The 17,030-nt window shown below is 45.5% G+C and overlaps 2 protein-coding genes across 7 annotated transcripts in view; one reads left to right on the top strand and one right to left on the bottom strand.

Moving 5' to 3' along the window:
• The window catches only part of LOC144143583 (uncharacterized), a 43,660-nt gene extending 34,957 nt beyond the window's left edge, over positions 1-8,703 (top strand). For 5 of the 6 annotated variants that reach the window (XM_077675388.1, XM_077675389.1, XM_077675391.1 and 2 more), the window contains 3 exons: positions 1,754-1,811; positions 2,479-2,533; positions 7,773-8,703. In XM_077675388.1, coding sequence (XP_077531514.1) covers positions 1,754-1,811; positions 2,479-2,533; positions 7,773-7,875 — 216 coding nt within the window. In that variant the 3' untranslated portion in view covers positions 7,876-8,703. Of the gene's footprint in view, positions 1-1,753; positions 1,812-2,478; positions 2,534-4,139; positions 4,196-7,772 lie in introns of all 6 variants that reach the window. The other variant, XM_077675392.1, reaches the window with a different exon arrangement.
• A 2,185-nt stretch (positions 8,704-10,888) lies between these two features.
• On the bottom strand, positions 10,889-16,719 carry LOC144143580 (bifunctional 3'-5' exonuclease/ATP-dependent helicase WRN-like). The gene is made up of 2 exons (XM_077675382.1): positions 13,838-16,719; positions 10,889-11,971 (listed from the first exon to the last, which is right to left on the bottom strand). Exons 1-2 carry the CDS (start codon positions 16,562-16,564, stop codon positions 11,582-11,584), a joined length of 3,117 nt encoding a protein of 1,038 aa, XP_077531508.1. The 5' UTR covers positions 16,565-16,719; the 3' UTR covers positions 10,889-11,581.
• Positions 16,720-17,030: the final 311 nt, after the last annotated feature.

The following is a 17,030-nucleotide window of genomic DNA, read 5'->3' as shown; positions in this document are numbered from 1 at the left end:
ATGAACTCCTTTCATCTGTTTCCTCCACATTTCCCGGCTCATTTTGTAGCTGTGATCTTCAAATAATCTAGGCGTTAGTATAGTTGGATCTAAATTCTGCTTTAAGAAGTTTTTGCTTCAGTGACCTTCACTTTCAATGGGAAAATGCTGACCATGACTAAATCTAATACAGTTGAACCTCGTTATAAGAGACACTGATGTAAGAGACAAATGGGTATAAGAGACACTATTCACCCACATGGTTGGCTGCCCTATCTTTCCCATTAAATCGACCTCTTTTATAACAGACATCGGATGTAGAAGATTGGTTATAAGAGACAAGTCATCCTTGAAGTTTAATCAATAATCTGGCTTGTAACAGACATTTTAACTTCAGATGCAGTGCCACCAGTCACTAATTGCAGTTGCTTCCATTGTGGAAACACAGGGCGACAACAGACACCTGCAGTCGCTATTTATTATAACTTCAGCAAACACACAGTGGTTCAGTCAGCTATAAAATGACAATGAGAAGCCCTGCCAGTGGAAATGCAACTGACATAAGTGGTTGAAGCTTACTGCCATCCAGCCCTGCCAGTGGAAATGCAACTGACATAAGTGGTTGAAGCTTACTGCCATCCATTGAATGGAGCACGATCGCACATGCGGGCTCTCCCACTCGCGTAGCTCCAAATCAAGAAGCACTGCAGATGTTGAGTCCTGCAAGCGTAATGAATAGCCTGAGCACACAGCGGAAGAAGCTGTGCGCTCTGGCTATTCATCAGGCTTGTGAACTCAACATTTACGATTCATCTTCCACAAACAAGGAAAGGAAAAAAAGCTTGTGGAATCGGTTGTAAAAAACAGTGTAAATACAGTCGTGAAGCAAACAAAGTTTCATAGATTCTTGGGCCAAACATACATTAGAATGAATCTTTTGCAACATGCTGTAGCATTCCTTTGAGCTTATTTTAGTCACACGGTGCCCACATTGAACTTTGGTCTGATTTGTAAGTGAAAACATGGTTCCCTGCTTATAAGAGACATCTCGTATAAGAGACAGAAACTGCTCCCCGGTACGTGTCTCTTATAAAGGGGTTCAACTGTATTCTATTAGAGGTAGGCATGATTTCTCTCTGGTCAGCTTAATTAAAGAGTACAAATTTTCTACTGTTTTCCTGCTTTCTTTTTTACCCTCTACTGTACTTCTCGTTTTTATTTTTATTTTTACTTTTGTCATTTGGTATAGTTAAGGAAGTTTTGTTACAGGATGCCGATTGCTTTATGATTTCACCCTCATTTTATATAAACACCGAAGCACGTAGATCTGAAATTTTGATGAGTGAACTTACTGAAGGCCTGACAAGCTACGTTTATTGTGAACACAGGGGCACCACTGCCAAAAAAATAATAACACATAATAATAATAATCCAAGGCTTTCCAAGCAGATAGCAGGGTCAGTGTGATATGTGTCAGTGTTAGCGTAGTGGGATAGAATTTGTTAGTTTGTTCTTTCATTAATAATATGTGAGAGGGCATTCAAGTCTTGGCCAACATCTTCATAACCTTCTTTTTTTTTAATATTATAACAATAGGAGTCCTGTAGACATTGCTTACTCTGGTTTGATTCAACAGCACCCAGCTTAGAGCCCCGTTCTGACGAAATCTGATGTGAGCATCGGACCGGAATGATCTTGGAGAATGAATCAGGACTGGACGTTTGTTTTCTCTGCTTCTAATAGGAAACTTTCTTTTTTTTTTTTTTTTTTTCAGCAACGCTTACTACTACAGGATGATGTGATCAAGATCCCTGCCACAAACTACTCCATCAGTGAGTATTAACTACGGAGAAGAAAGAGTTTTGTCAGTGCTCACTGCTTTTAATGTAGGGCCTTTTTTCTATGCTCGCTTGATAATGATAAAATAGCACCTTGATTTGCTAGTGATGGACTATTAATCCAATGAAAGGAAAAACTTGTTTCCAATCAACGTTTCAAAAAAAAAATAATTAATGATTTATCTCGACACTTTTGGGGGAATAGTGTTGCTGAGAGAATTTCGCATACAGTTACTTTTAAGTAAGGCTGAACTGCAAACATCACATTCAAATTGTAATGTGTGAAATTCAAATTCAAGTGATATGATACAAAGCAATAAATATGCTAAAAGTAACGAAATAAAAAGAAATGTAGCCCAACATTACTGTGGAAAGAAGTGTGGCACAAATACTACGTAAAAAAAAGACACTTCATTGTAGTAACTCAAGCAGTAAGGGTTGAGGATGCAATTGCTTGCTCAATTTCAGACAGCAGGAGTCAAAGCTAAACATGTGGGTTAATGAAGACCATATGGTTGATTAACAAACAGAAGGGGTGATTACTGTGCTTATTACTCAGAGTTTAAATTTGCAGGCCAGTAAATAAGTTGCATGATGTGTCACTGTACGTTCCTCACCCGGCATTCCACAAGGTGGCGCACTGATTCTGTTTCTGTTCCAGCCCGCCAGTTTATGTCGCACGCGTCCAAGTTACGTAGGTGGTTCCAAGGAAGGCAGTGAGTACCACAAGTTTACACCTCAGCTGGAAGGGAAGATTTTTTTTTTTTTAGTTTCTTGGGTACTTATCTGAGATTTAAGTGTGTGGCCAGGGTTTAACACTGCTGCCCTGGCACCATAACACTCCGGGTAATGTTTCCAGCAGTAAATAGCCGTGTTGGCGAGAAGAATGCGAGAGCTTACATTTGTTTTTTGTTTTTTAATTAGTTAATGCATGGTAATACCTGTAGATTTTTTTTTTTTTTAGATTTTCTGTAAGCATCCACTTCAAGCTCCAAAAGTTGCCTCCAAGATATATAGGGATGGTTAAGGCCCAATGAAGCTTTGCTCTGTTACAGTTCTTGCAGCTTTCTTTTTGCGATATGTAGTTTTTATGGTAGCCCCTCAGCAGTTTTTATGTCTTCATGCAACTTTGTGGATTTTTTTTTTTTTTAGCAGACAGCTCTGTAATGCTATGAATGTTGTTCAAACATAATACGGCAGATCTCTCCTGTAGGTGCTTAACCTTTGCACAATATAGTTGATGAAGGGACACTGAATAGAGTTTGTTGCATTGTGTAGCTCAGCTCATGTGATGTTTTCTTTTACAATGTAATGAGCGTCTAGAAGCTTAGCTTATTTCCAAATCAAGTTAGTAGGGCAACTGTCAAGCACATTTTATAAAAATCTCATGCACTAGTGATGACGTTAACTAATAAATGATCATGATGAATGAACTAATGATTAATTAATGATTAATTAATGGTGACATCAGATGGGTTTTGACTGTGTAGCGTAATGCTCAGTCTTAGTTTTATTGGTAATGAGTTTTACGGTTTATGTAAACCTTCTGACTGTTCAGGAGCTTTTTAAATAGGAAAAGCGGGTTATTAATGTGTTTAATGCTGCTTTAAGAGTGATCTGGTAAGTTTTTTTAATTAAGGAGATTGTGGTAGGAACGGCAGATAAAAATGGCAGTTTTGAGCAGGTTTTTCCTGTTAAAGAAAGGCCCATCCCCGTGCGTTGCTTACAGTTTACGCTAGGTATTAATGTATTCATGAGTCAGTTTGTAGAGTATTTTTAATTGTAATCATTGACTTTTACACCTGTAACCGTGAAATGTAATGACAAGTGGTTATTGCAATAGAAGTTCCAGGTTTTGGGCTTCGCTGTATTAGTTGGCTGATAAAAGCTCCCCGCATAGGCTGCACACTAAAACATTAAACCAATAAAGTGGTTAGACAGCGTTAACGGCTCTTTTCAGTGTCCCTTTAAACTGAGAAAGCGGCAAGCCTTGTGGAGCTGAGGGAACAACTTGAAATTGGCAAAATTGATGTTTTTTTTCAAACCTCACTACAGCTTTAAACGTGCAGAAAAATGCGCAAATGCTACTGTGTTTATTTCATGCCACCTACTATGAATGACTTGACTGCATGACGACGTTGTAGAAATTGCATTGGTTTATGCTTTTGTTGTACTGATGACTGGAATACGAGACAAACAGGACATCGAGTTGAAGTGTGAGCCACACCATCGTGTCTGCCGTGAAAAGTGTTGGTGCTTCCCCTGGCGTGAAAGCGTGTTTGGGTAGCTGGACATGCACTGAGAAACGCGCTGGCTTTGCAGGGATGGATCAGGTCACAGTGTGCTTCACATCTAAAAGCCCTTTTGGGGCACGAGAGGTACCCACCCTTTTTTTTGCAACCCTTTTTTTTCTCTCTCTGTCTCTGTTCACCCTGCGTTTAGTGCACAGTGACCTTCACCACCGTGCATTGTTTCTTAGTGGTGTCGAGCAGTGGGTGAAGTGACTTTGAAAGAGTTTGATGTGAGAAAGATGTTTTAAAAGTGCAGAGCACTTTAGAGCTCACCTTGTTGTCGTAGCTCGCTCGCTGGACCCAAGTAGAGCCACACAGCGTTCCGTCGTCGCAGCGTAACCCAGCGTCTTCGAAAGCCAAGCGCTGTATGTAGTCATAAGCGTTCGAAACTTGCAAACCGCTGGCACTTGTCATACATCTCCCCGTTATTTAGCGCACAGAAAACTGCTGGTACATTTGAAGCAAAATATACTTAATTAACCGGCAGCACCCGCGTTCATTTAGTTCGGCGCGCTCGTTGGGTTGGTTTTTACAATAGGAAGCAAAAAAAAGGTGGCATTACAATGCCAGCACGTGCAGGAGGAAAAGCAAGCACAAAAAGAACAGAACTCCCGCTGGCGCAGTTTCAGGCAGGGGCGTGCGAGCACTGCGAAGGCGGGAAATTTGAAATGCATTGGGTGGTAGCAGTGAGCGGATAACGGCACTACAGCCCATTTGATGGATCACTGCTCTGCACTTCGACAGCTTTCACGTTGAGTTGGATGGCTTTAATTTTTTCTGAATGCATGCTTCTTTTTTTGCTACTTTATTCTCTTAGAGTAGCAAGGAGTACTGGCCATCATTCACATTTCACACCATCATGACTTCACCAGTTAAAGGGACACTGAAGTTAATTGGTCGAATACTTTTTTTGTGGCTGCATTGTCCAGTTTAACCTATTTTAACTGTTATTTGAATAGTTGCTGGGAGACTAGAGCATAAGTTTATCCTTGGTGGGTAGCAAAAGTGAAAACACCAAAAACACAATCGCAGAGATTTTAAGGGTCCAGCGGCAAGACAGCAAGGCATATTTCACCAGGTTGGAGGTAGGTTTAACCCGCATAAACCACTAGCAAACTTACGAGAATCGGGTGCCAACCAATAAATAGATGACGACAGTGAAAGTTTCAGAGACTGAGGTTGCATTAAACTAGTTCGCAATAAAGTGCTATGTCATTGTATTATTCCACGCACTGGCCACTGACAGTGCTTTTCAAATAAACTAACGCACTACACTTCTTCAAAAAGGTTAAAAGATTGATTCATCGGGTGGAAATTGAATATGCCGCCACAAATAAAAGCTCGCCAAAATAATCTTAGTGTCTGTTACTCAGGCAGTTCTGCCCTCAGAGTAAGGTACTATTTAAGTGGTGACTGTGAATTCAAAAAATGTCTCCTGAGCATTCTCTTAGTATCCCCCTGGTACTCCGAAAGGTGCCGAACTGTGCTCAATCATGATATGCTAATGCCCTGGTGTGGTGCACTCATTTGGAAGACGAACAATGGCCGGTTGCATAAAGTTTGCGTATACCTGTGGATATGAAGTGCCGCAACCGGTGATTTTGAAAGCAGACCCAACAGAGAATGAGCTAGTTCTCTCTAAGCCCCTTTCCACCCCCCTGCTGTTGGCTTTAGCCGTATATTGGTTTAGCGTTTACCCACCGGTTAAAAAAGTCTCCGGTGGCCTGTGTCTTTGTGCTGCAATGATTAGGAGTAAATTTGTGGATTACGAGAGGTGCTGTCAGACACTGTCAACACTCAGGTTTAGTTGCAATTCGTAGCGCACTTGTAACTGCGCGCCTCAAGTGGGTGGTCTTTTGCAGAGAGCCAAGTTGTCATTCCCATATTAAATAGAGAAATGGTCCCGGCGCTGTACCCGGTACATCTGCACATGCATAAGACCAGTTTTGATGCCTCGGCGCACGCGCAGTGGCGCCGATCGCCTACTGGGTACTGTACCGGGACCGGTTCTCGGCTCTGCTAAAATTCTGTATTGTCTTGCTCCGTGGTTTCATCCTTCCATTGCTTTTCTTGCTCTGTAAAAACCATGCGGCTTCATTTTTGCGAAACAAATTTGAACGGCGATTATTCACATATGTGCCAGCCATCCTAGGAGTGTTTTTATTGCCATCTGTCTTAATGTATTCGCAAGTCTTCTCGTGATTGACACCCACATCTCTTTTTCTTTTTGTTCACTTTGTGACCTTTCACGTAGCTCTCCCCCTATCTATTCACCTTGGCCTTATCTGTACGATTGTAGCTTAAACTTCCCGAACTCGTGCTTTTACATGATAGTGTATTATTGAAAATTGTCACATCCAGCATGCTTCTTCAACAGCTCTGCCCTGAATACTGTATTGGAAGTGTTGTTTATGGGCTGAGAATTTTACGAATTAGGCCGGAACTAAGTTTCAGGATGTTGGACATCTACTGGTTATTGTGAGGTGGGAGAAATACAAAAAAAATTAAAGCCGCTCCATTCAATGTGAACGCTGTCGAAAGTGCAGAGCAGTGATTCGCCATAATGGGCTGTAGCGCCGTTATCCGCTCACCGCTACCACCTAATGCAATTTAAAGTTCCCGCCTTCGCGGTGTGCGCGCGCCCCCTGCCTGAAACTGCGCCAGCAGGAGTTCTGTTCTTTTTGGGCTTGCTTTTTCTCCCACACGTGCCGGCGTTGAACTGCCACTTTTTTTCGCGTACTATCGTAAAAACCAACCCAATGAGCGTTCGTAACTAAATGAATGCGGGCGCTGCCGGTTAATCACGTATATTTTGCCTCAAATGTGCCTGCAGTTTTCTTTGCGCTAAACAACGAGGAGATGTATGACAAGCACTAGCGGTTCAGGTTGTTCGAACGCTCATGACTATATAAACCGCTTGGCTTTCGAAGCCTCTGGGTTACGCCGCGACGACAGCCGCTACGACGGAATGCCGTGTGGGGGCTCTAATTGGGTCCAGCGAGCGAGCTACGGTGACAAGGCGAGCCCCTAAAGTGATCTGCACTTAAAACGAGCAGAACCTAAGAGTGCGTGTCCCTGCTAGTGTCTCGCAGCGCATGTGGTTACAACGTTGTGTTGTCAGCCTTCCGGAAAGACCAGAGTAGGCTATTGATGAATAGTTTAACGCACTGCCATGGCAACAATGTACTGTAGACGGGTAAAAGTTGATGTTGGCAATAGCCTACGCAGCGTGTCACTGCAACAAAGCGACCAAGCTCGGATGTAAACACGTGCGCGCAGTTTGGAAGTAGATTGCGTTTAATGCGCGACATCTTTTTCTCCCATAGTTTGCTTGTCGACGCTGCAGTATCGAATCATCTGTTGGATTCGTCCCGATTCCACCTTACTGCTACGACTTCAAAATTAAAACAGAAAATGTTGGTCGCATATCAATCCGTGAGGCATTCTAGTGAATATGAACAAAATCAATGTTTCTTTCAGCTTACACTATTGTTATTTGGAGTAATAACCTACCTGTTGAATTACTTTATATGTCAGGTAGCAATACATGCACAGGAAGCTTTTAAAGTAACATCACGTAAACACCGTGCGAAATCAGCAACTGGTGGTGAACTCAGGCTTGACTTGACTTCTGACTCTTGTCTTTGGCTTGTTTATCTCGCAGACGGAACTGCCGGCTCGCCATACGAAGACGCAAGTACGGCCAGATAACGCTCGGACTCTACCTTGTGCTCATTCACGTTCTGCTTCTGGCCTATCTCCTTTGAGCATCAGCACTGCAGACATCGGCCGCGGAATCTCATTTTCAAGGATTGTGGAAGTCCGTCGGACCGTCTCCCTACAGAGATGTGCATCTAAACAAGTCTCATCGGAATTCAAGAGAAGCGCAACGATGATTGCAACGCCAAGGAACTTTCGCGCCACGGACACAGTGATGACCCCCTCCGCCCTTTTCTGTTGTTTTTATCCCTCTTTTTATTGTTTGGACTGTGCTGCAAGTATGCATTTCGGGAAAAGAACGGCTCTTCTTTTCGGCATATTGGGCAACCACAGTCCTTCGGTGTCCGACGGACCGCCTTATACGTGACGTCTGAGTCTTCGTTTTGTGATCCCCGGCAGACTGGAACTCTGGAATGGTGCTACGATTTCAAGCCGGATTTTTGCGCACACTACTGGGACAATGGAATAATGTAGGAATGTTTGCTAATTGTGTGGAGACTGTGGCGATCAGCTTCTGGCATTTGCTGGACAACTGAAGTGTTAGCGTCTTAAGGAAAAGAAGTTTCAAAGTCTTATACGGAAGGAGTGAGTTCGTATTGAAAGTGCAGTGTGCAATAGAAGTTTTATACGTTGTTTTACTGTGTGCCTGTAAGTTATTTACAGTCTTAAAGATGGCCTGGTCAGCCCAACTGTGTTTCGGCCAGCTCTTAGTGCTCCCATTCAAGCATTTACAACCTTCTTGACTGTGCCTCATTTTTAAGCTATGTCGGTCGCTTGTATGCTTTTGTATTAGCATCGTGCTGAGGAAGGCTTGGGACCAAGCGGGCAGTTGTACATTTTAGGTATAGGGTAAATAAACACGTCATGAACATTGCCATGTATCGAATAAGTTTTCTCGGCTCAAACTGTGTTGTTTAAAAAACAATTTTTTTTAATTAAGTAAACTGTGAAACTTGTCAGTGTCGCTGCTTTTTTTAAATGTGCCATTATTTCTTGTGTAAATCAATTAGTTACCAAGATAAAGAGATAATTAGTCGTTATTGGAGGAGCAATAGACAAAACAGGGTTAGTCATGAAACTGTAATCTTTACATTTTCCAGTACTATGAACCCTGGTGAGTGCAATATGAGAATTGGTTTTTTGATGCACCGCTTGGAACTAATTTTACAGCTCATTAAACTATGGTGTTTGAAATGGACATTCAAAATGGTTCCTTGCCATTGGTGGCGCGAAGGTTTAATTAAGCATAAAATTAGTTCCAAGCGGTGCATCAAAAACCCAATTCTCATATTGCGCTCACCAGGGTTCATAGTACTGGAAAATGTAAAGATTACAGTTTCATGACTAACCCTGTTTTGTCTATTGCTCCTCCAAAAATGGCTAATTATCTTGGTAACTAATTGACTTACTCAAAAAATAATGGCAATTTGAAATCAGTAGGAAAAAAAATTCCCCGCATTTCCCCGAGGGGAAGAATGTGAAAGTGCGATTGCACGAGTTGAATTTGCGCGGTTCGGTAATGTTCGCGAAAGAGAGATCACACACACACACACAACTACAAAGAAAGAAAGATGCATTTATTCACAGACACCTATTTGTGTTGTCGTTGTACTTGATTGCTAGAGCGGATCTCAGCTTTGAAATTTCGTGTCAGTACTCCTTTAAGTGGGTGCATTAGCCCTTCTCACGCCCAATTCCTGGCCAATCCCCCACGTGGGTATGTGCCATGTCAGCGGCCAGGCAGCGCGCGCCCATCTCCCCCCGTTGCCAAGGAAGACGAGGAGCGCGCGCACCCGCAGCTGTTGCTATGCAGACGGCGGCGGACGCGTCAGGCTCGCTTAAGAAGTGCATTCGCACTTAAAAAGCAGCAAGACTGACAAGTTTCACAGAGTTTACTTCACAATTAAAGGAAGCTGTTTTAAGAGCAGTGTCCCCGCTTAAGTTGCCTCTGTGTACCTGGCATCATGTTGATTGGTTTGATGGAGAGAGGAAGGCAAGAAAGTCGACAGAAAGTCCTGCATTGGTGCATCATCAGGGTAAATGCTGTTAACTTGCTGTGCAGCACTGCACGCGCCAGTTATGAAATCAGTGCGAACCTAGTGTGGTTGTGGTGCACTCCGCCGCATTTGGTATATGTACACCAGTGTGGACCATGGCAAAGTCCTGGTGGAGCATCGCGAATCGAGGTTGCTGTTGTGACTTCTCCTACCATTTTCTTTCACTGCGAAGGCATAAAGTGACCTGTTGCGCAGAAATGCGACTGCCAGGTGTCTGTAGCAGCGAGACGGCTCCTAAATTGGTCGATAGTGCGAAGAGAATAAAAGTAAAGAAATTGAGCTGAAAAGAAAATTAGGGGCTAGATGGGTATCGAACCCAAAGCCTCCAAAGTGCAATTTGAACGCTCGGACCTAGTGAACACGCTGTGGCCTTCGACTTCGAAAACGTCAACAACCAGTAGACACAGCTTTACATACGAGCTTGACGTTTTTTGGTAAGTCATTAGAGAGAGAGAGAGTAAATGTTTATTGAAAAGGAGGAGAGGTCGGGCTCAACATTCAGGTAACCATGCATTAAGGCCAATTACAGGCACAACAACATACCCACACAGTGGGATTGGCCAGTGATGATGATGCCAACTGGTGTCGGAGACTCTCGACCGATTCATTAACTCTGATTGGCTGTGACATCAACACACCCACTTAAAGGAGCACTTTGTGGCATTCATTGAAACATTGGTGCTTTCCCATTCACAACTTATGAGAAGAGCTTAGCTGTTTTTGTTGTTGTTTATGAAAATTGTGGGCTTTTCCGCAACACTCAACAGCCATCCTCTCTGCAACAGCTACAGATGTTGCCCATCGCTAGCTTCTACAGGATATACGGTGCACTTTCCCAAGTTCCCTCACTTTGTTTTTATTTATTTTAGTGCAGTAAAGGAGAAGGTACCTTGAAGCTCAAAAACAGGATGCGATAAAAAAAATCTTGTTTTTAGCACTCTTGCATGAATACATCGAGGGAAGTCACAGCAGCAATGGCCATCAATGACAACATAACCGCAACTGTCAATACGGAATATCTTTTATTACATAAATGCTGTATTTGGCAGAAAGATAATACTATTATATCAAATAATAAATGCCACAAAAACGCTTACGTGGCTGTACAAAGCGTAAAATCTCTGCAGCCTTGAAAGCAGTCCGAACACAGTATGTAATTTGAAGTGAAATTGAGGGAGAAAAACTTGCTGTGAATGAAGCAGTCCAAACACCTGACAACTTTGGCCCACAGCATTTCAGGGTACAAGTTGTGCCGGCAGCCTTGTATGCAGGAGTGTTGATAAAATGAAGTTGCCGGCACATAAATGCAGAAACGCAAACGGAACTGTGCAAAACCTGACGAGTACGGCAACCGGTTAAAAACTACACAATGGGCACGCATCAGCCCGTGACATGCCAAAAGTACCAAAAGTACTCTATTGTCTTATCCATCAGCATAGGATCAGTATTTACAATGGGGGAGAGATAAGCGCTGGTATTTAAAGGCTTTTTGAAAACAAATATTCACAAGTATCCCACCTATAATTCCACTACGTAGGCTCCCTGCAGTTAACTGGACAGCATAGTCAAACTTTGAGAAACATTTCTACACCAACACACAGTACTCGGCTGTACATTTGTATTGAGATGGGAAGGATACGTCGACAAAACCAAAAACTTTGTCGTATCAAATGTCTCGAACAAACAGCGACCGCATTCACTTTCTGAACAGTGAGCTTCCCTTCATCTTTTTTCTCACTGCCATCACTTGTTCTGTTGTGATGTTCCGCTTCGCAGCGTTTGACTGTGACGCGCCGTCCTCACCGGAAGCACTTCCCTCACACTTTGGCTTCTTGTCGTCGGACCGTGTCTTGTGGCTGTCAATCACCGACTGCGGGAGGCTCAGCCTGGAGTTCTCGATGCCGTACTTGGCCTGCAGGTAGCCGAGGACGACTTTGATGTGACTGAACTCGACGAAGTCAGGGCAGAGCTCCTTGACTGGCGTCAACCGGTTGATGTCGCCGTTGAGAGTCACCACCGCGCTTGTGACAGCGTCTAGGATGTCCCTTGTGACACCGAGGCTTTCTAGGTCTACGGGGAGGCCAAGCTGTAATGCCAAACAAGCAAGATTAGGCTTAACATAGTACATTCAGCATGGCAAGAGTAACGTTAGAAGCTTAGCTGCACCATATTCCAGCTGTAAAAGAATCCCGGGCCATCTCCACTAACGTGAAACCTGGAGAGGGGCAAAGCATGCAGTGTATAAGTGTATTCTTGGTGCCTTGGCATTTTTGCCAACGGAGATGAAACCGTTTGCGGGTAGAGGTATACAGCTTTGCTGTAAAAGTCTCTTGTCCTTGAAGCATGAAGCTCTCTAGCGCGAGGCGTAAACAAGTGTCCCGGTGTTTTTTTAGTGCGCATTACATTCTGGCACGAAGCGTGAACGACTTTCCCGGTGTTTTAGTACCGTGACTACATGAGACGATGATTACGACGACGACAGGAGACGCCAACAGACCCAGCCCCTAAGGGGCTTCACCCCTACAATGCTATCAGCGCAAACCGGCTTAGTCATGCTTACAGATGCCGAACTCGATCCTTTCCGGTACTCTTGCACAGAGAATGTGGACACTGTGTTTTTGTCTGTTCCTCCAAGTATACGACAAAACAATATTAGCAGGTAATACGAGTGAGGAAATGAACATGTAATTCAAAATCTGTCCTTTTAAATGCAAATGCCCCTATAATGGAAGTGTCACTTCAATCCAAACGAAGCCCTTTAAAGGAGCCATGAAGACAAAATGCAAGTTTGGTTCATTCAAAAGGTTGCCTCGTTAGAAGTATGCAGACACCAAAATAAGCTGTATAATTAGGAAAAAAGGGAACGGCCATGCGACCCACATTTCCTGCAACAGAACCTACGACGTCATACCAGCCAGCTCTGCGATTGGCGGAGGCCGAAAAAAAAAAAAACGCAAATTAGACACAACTTATAAGCTCGCCGGACAAGCTATTTGCGCTTAAATTTAGGGCCCAATCTTTTTATATCACTAAGAATGGTGGGACAAACAGTGCAAGTTACGAAAGCACAGGTAAACATAAAAGTACCGAATGCGTACTGCTGTTGGTACTGTGCGCACTATGCTTCGATTAGATGCACAGCACTGCAGGGCTTTGGGGTTGTATTAGACGACACTGGCCGACTGAAACAAGCGACGATGTCTTACATGACTGTATTTGTCAAGCGAGCACCATGTTTCACGAAACGATTATTGTCTCCATGAACAAAACAAGCCAGGTTTAAATACGTTCACAGACAAACCAAAGGCAGAAAACGGCTCGCCGCGGTGTGGTGGCACCATCTAGGTTGACTAACAGTAAGCAAGTCTCCGCTCCCACGGCCGGACACAACTCAGCAGAAGAAGAGTAGAGCCCGGCTGTGCTGCTCCACACCAAGTTTAGCTGAAAAACCTGCTCTTATGACGTCATTGCAAACATCGTTCAAACACACGTTTTGACGCGAGAATCAAAATTCTAGCTTAAATTGATTGATTTCGCAGTGAATGAAGCATCGTTTGTTTCTGGACAAGTGCTGGGGGGCACCATAGAAGAAGAAATATTTCGAATACAACAAACTTATATTTTGTCTTCATGGCTCCTTTAAGCCTTACCTCAATAAAATACACGTACGAATCAAATGTAGAAAATGTAAACATATTAGGCCAAACAGACTACAGGATCACAAGTACTGATTATATTTGAGCAATAAGTTGCATGTTAAAACCTGTTCAAATGACGTCTTTGTTCAAAAACCTTAACAAATGACACAAGGAAAGAAAAAGTGACACTGCTTTTAGGTATTGCGCATAGTGATGAGTTTGCACGTTTAAATTCAAATGCCCGTAAAGCAAATCTGTAAATGGGAGGCAAGCTAGCACGCTGGCATTTACGGGCCAAAAATAAGACTCGTCACCTTGATGGCCTCGGTGAGATGCCCCATGACGGTCGTGACGGCGAGACCGCGATCGCTAGCGACCTCCGCCACGTTTTGACACTTGCAGTAGTGAAGGTAAGTGGTCCGCTGCGTGTCACTGAGCTGCTGAACAAGATAACTGCTGGAGTCGTCCCGAGCTGACGACGATGCAGCCTCGTTCTGATCGTCGACCTGCCCCTGAAGGTTGTTCTCTGCACAAAAGCTGGCAATGGTATCGACCACGCGCTGACCAAACTTGTTCAGCTTGGCCTCGGACACTCCCTCCACTTTTCCCAGCTGTTCCAGGGTCGTCGGACAGCCTTGTGCGAGCGCAAGAAGGATGCGGTTGTTGAACACCATGTAAGGGGCATAGCCGCACTCTGAAGCCATCTTGTTGCGGAGCTCCATCAGTTGCGCATAGAGCTCGGAGCGGAGCCTCTCATCTTCCGACGGCTGTTCATCGCTCCTGCCCGGAGGCAGCGATGCTCCGTCTTCATCTTTCCGTGCCCTCTGCCTGCCCTGGACGATCTCCGCAAACCCTGTGGTCAGCACTGGTCTCGGCAGCACGGTCTTCAGAGAAAATTGAGGCTTGGCCAATACTGTTCGCGGAGCCTCCATTTCCGCCAGTTCCGTCGACGGCTCCAGCAGGAGCTCTTCTGTGGTCCGCATCCACTGTTTTGCCTTGGGCGTCAGGACAATACTGGAGATGAACCGGGAAGCTGGACCCTTCGGTACGCCCGCATTGTGAATGGCTTTTTCTTGCAGGTATCCCTCTGACTGGAGCAGCCTCGCCAAGGCCTTCCAGAAGGCCTCAGTTTTGTTCTTGCCTGTTCCGAAGAAGACACTCTTGCGAAGGCGTTCTGGCACCCTCTGCGACATCGAGCCGCGCAACACCGCAATCGGCACGGCGATCCCGTAAAACTCGTTCGTTCCCAAGATGACGTCGAGCAAGAGTCGGGCCTCTTTAGTGTAGTTAGTCCTGGAGTCCTTGTTGGCTTCCACTTTCCCTTTGCCCTTCGAACTCTCTTGCTTGAGGCGTCGTGTGCAGTTGTCGCAGCAACGCGGGACGCCACCCACCGCGTTCGCCTCGGCACCTGCGAAGTGAGCCAGTAGCAACTTCCGCCGACACCGCGTGCTGCTCAAGTAGTGCTGCATCTTGTTCAACATGTCAGTCTTGTGCTGGAGGAACATGGGGTTGGAGATGTCCTTGAGGAAGTACTTGTTGCTGACAAGGTCTCCAGGATTGAAGAAGACGATGCAAGTGCTGGGCAGCCCGTCGCGGCCGGCCCTGCCGATCTCCTGGTAGTAGGACTCGATGTCCTTGGGAGCGCCGTAGTGGATGATCCTTCGCACGTCCGGCTTGTCGATGCCCATGCCGAACGCGACCGTCGCGACAACCACCTGGACTCTGTCCTCCAGAAACATGGAGTGAGATTTCTTCCTCGCTTCTAGGGACAACCCGGCATGGTACAGGGCACTTTTGAGACCCAAGCTGCACAGCACCTTATTGGCCTCCTCTGTGGCAGTTCTTGTTGGGCAGTAAACAATGGTGGGGCTGCCATCTTGCGGAATGGCCTCCCTCAGGTCGTCGATCAAAACTCCTTTCCGCCTGACGTCCAGGTACAAGTTGGGCCGGTCGAAGCTCGTGCACGTCAACACAACGTTCTTCAGGTCAAGAGCCTTGATGATGTCTTCCCTCACATTGGGAGTCGCTGTGGCTGTGAGGGCCAAGAAAGGGATGTGCGGGAAATGGTTCCTCAGCTTCCCGAGGTGCCGGTACGAGTGGCGGAAATCGTGGCCCCACTGCGACACACAGTGGGCCTCGTCTATGGCAAACAGGGTTATGCCGACGCGCTTGTCCAGTCTCTCAAGCATACCGAAACTGAGTTCGGCGAACTCGGGGGTGATGTAGAGGACCCTGTACTCCCCCGCATCCAGGCCGCGCGAGACTTCCTGCTGCCTCGTTTGGGCCGATCCCAGCAGGCAGGCGGGAATGTTGGCCGCGGCTAGGCCTCGTACTTGGTCCTCCATCAACGAGATCAGCGGTGACACCACAACCGCGATCTTCCCGGTGTAGACGGGCGGGTATTGGTAGCACAAGCTCTTCCCGTAGCCGGTCGCCATGACGACGCAGTTGTCCCGCTTGTCCTCTAAGACGGAGCGCACTATCTTCCACTGCATTGGTCTGAAAGCGCTGTGACCGAAATTCGCCCTCAGTACCCGAAGGTGTTGCTCCGATGGCGGTGGCTCGTTTTTGAGCGACTCTTCCGTGGCAACTTCAAACGGCAGACCCCCGGTGCTCTCACAAATAGCGTCGAACTCGTCATCTGTGTCGATATCGTAATTGTCAGGTACACCGTTCTCATCATCGGCGTTTCCGTTTTTCGTGCTGAGGTCCAGCTCGGTTTTGGGTTTGGCGGTTTTGCTTGGCGAACCAACGACGTCGGCGAGCTCGCACATTTCGACGATGCTCTTGTCGAACTCGTCGTCGCTGCCCCAGCCGTCGCAGTCGCCCATCGTTTCGCGCGGTTTAGCAGGCGAGCTTTTCTGAAGACCGTTCTTTACTTCGGTGAGCATTTCCAAGGCAAGCTTAAGCTGAGACTTCGCCGCTGACAGAGAATCGTGGCTATGGTCGCTGCCGTCTTCGACGAGGCCTTCGATGTCGTCGAGAGCTCCCCGAAGTTTTGACAGCTCGGCGTGGAAGGCAGATGTCATGTCAACCAGCATCGATGATCTAGAAGTCAGATTAAACACAAGCTATCATGTAACGGCCCTCATATCTGAAAGGTACGAAATTTTGTAGCACTCAAACCTAGGCGGGCCATCAGATCTACAGATCAGGCGCGAACATGAACGTAGTCAGCATTGCAGACGATAGCCAAGATAGCATTGACCGGAGACAAGAGAGAACGCTTAAAATTTTATTGTTGGATCTTATAATCTTTTTATTAATTTATGATTCATAAAATAAAACGCAATAACAGCACCTATTAGTGTTTTGTGTGGTGCTAAAATAGCACAGATGGCACGTCTGCTGTGACAAAAACATGGCGCGACAGATGAAGCGCTAAAACACTACAAACCTTATGTTATAAGGTTATAATCTGGCGCTTCCGTAAGACATAATTCAACGACACGGCACTTAGCGCAGTGCATTGTCACGTCTAAAACTGATACGCGATCGGTTTGTAAC

Source organism: Haemaphysalis longicornis, unplaced genomic scaffold (genome assembly GCF_048455015.1).
Source record: "Haemaphysalis longicornis isolate Haplotype H1 unplaced genomic scaffold, Haemaphysalis longicornis Haplotype H1 scaffold_6, whole genome shotgun sequence".
Taxonomy (NCBI): domain Eukaryota; kingdom Metazoa; phylum Arthropoda; class Arachnida; order Ixodida; family Ixodidae; genus Haemaphysalis; species Haemaphysalis longicornis.
This window is presented reverse-complemented; position numbering and strand designations above follow the sequence as displayed.

Bases quoted from the DNA above. Each gene is read 5' to 3' on its own strand.
- LOC144143580 (XM_077675382.1), bottom strand. From the start codon at position 16,564: ATGCTGGTTGACATGACATCTGCCTTCCACGCCGAGCTGTCAAAACTT. The intron at 11,972-13,837 runs GTGACGAGTCTT...TTGGCATTACAG, and splicing joins ATCTCACCGAGGCCATCAAG to CTTGGCCTCCCCGTAGACCT.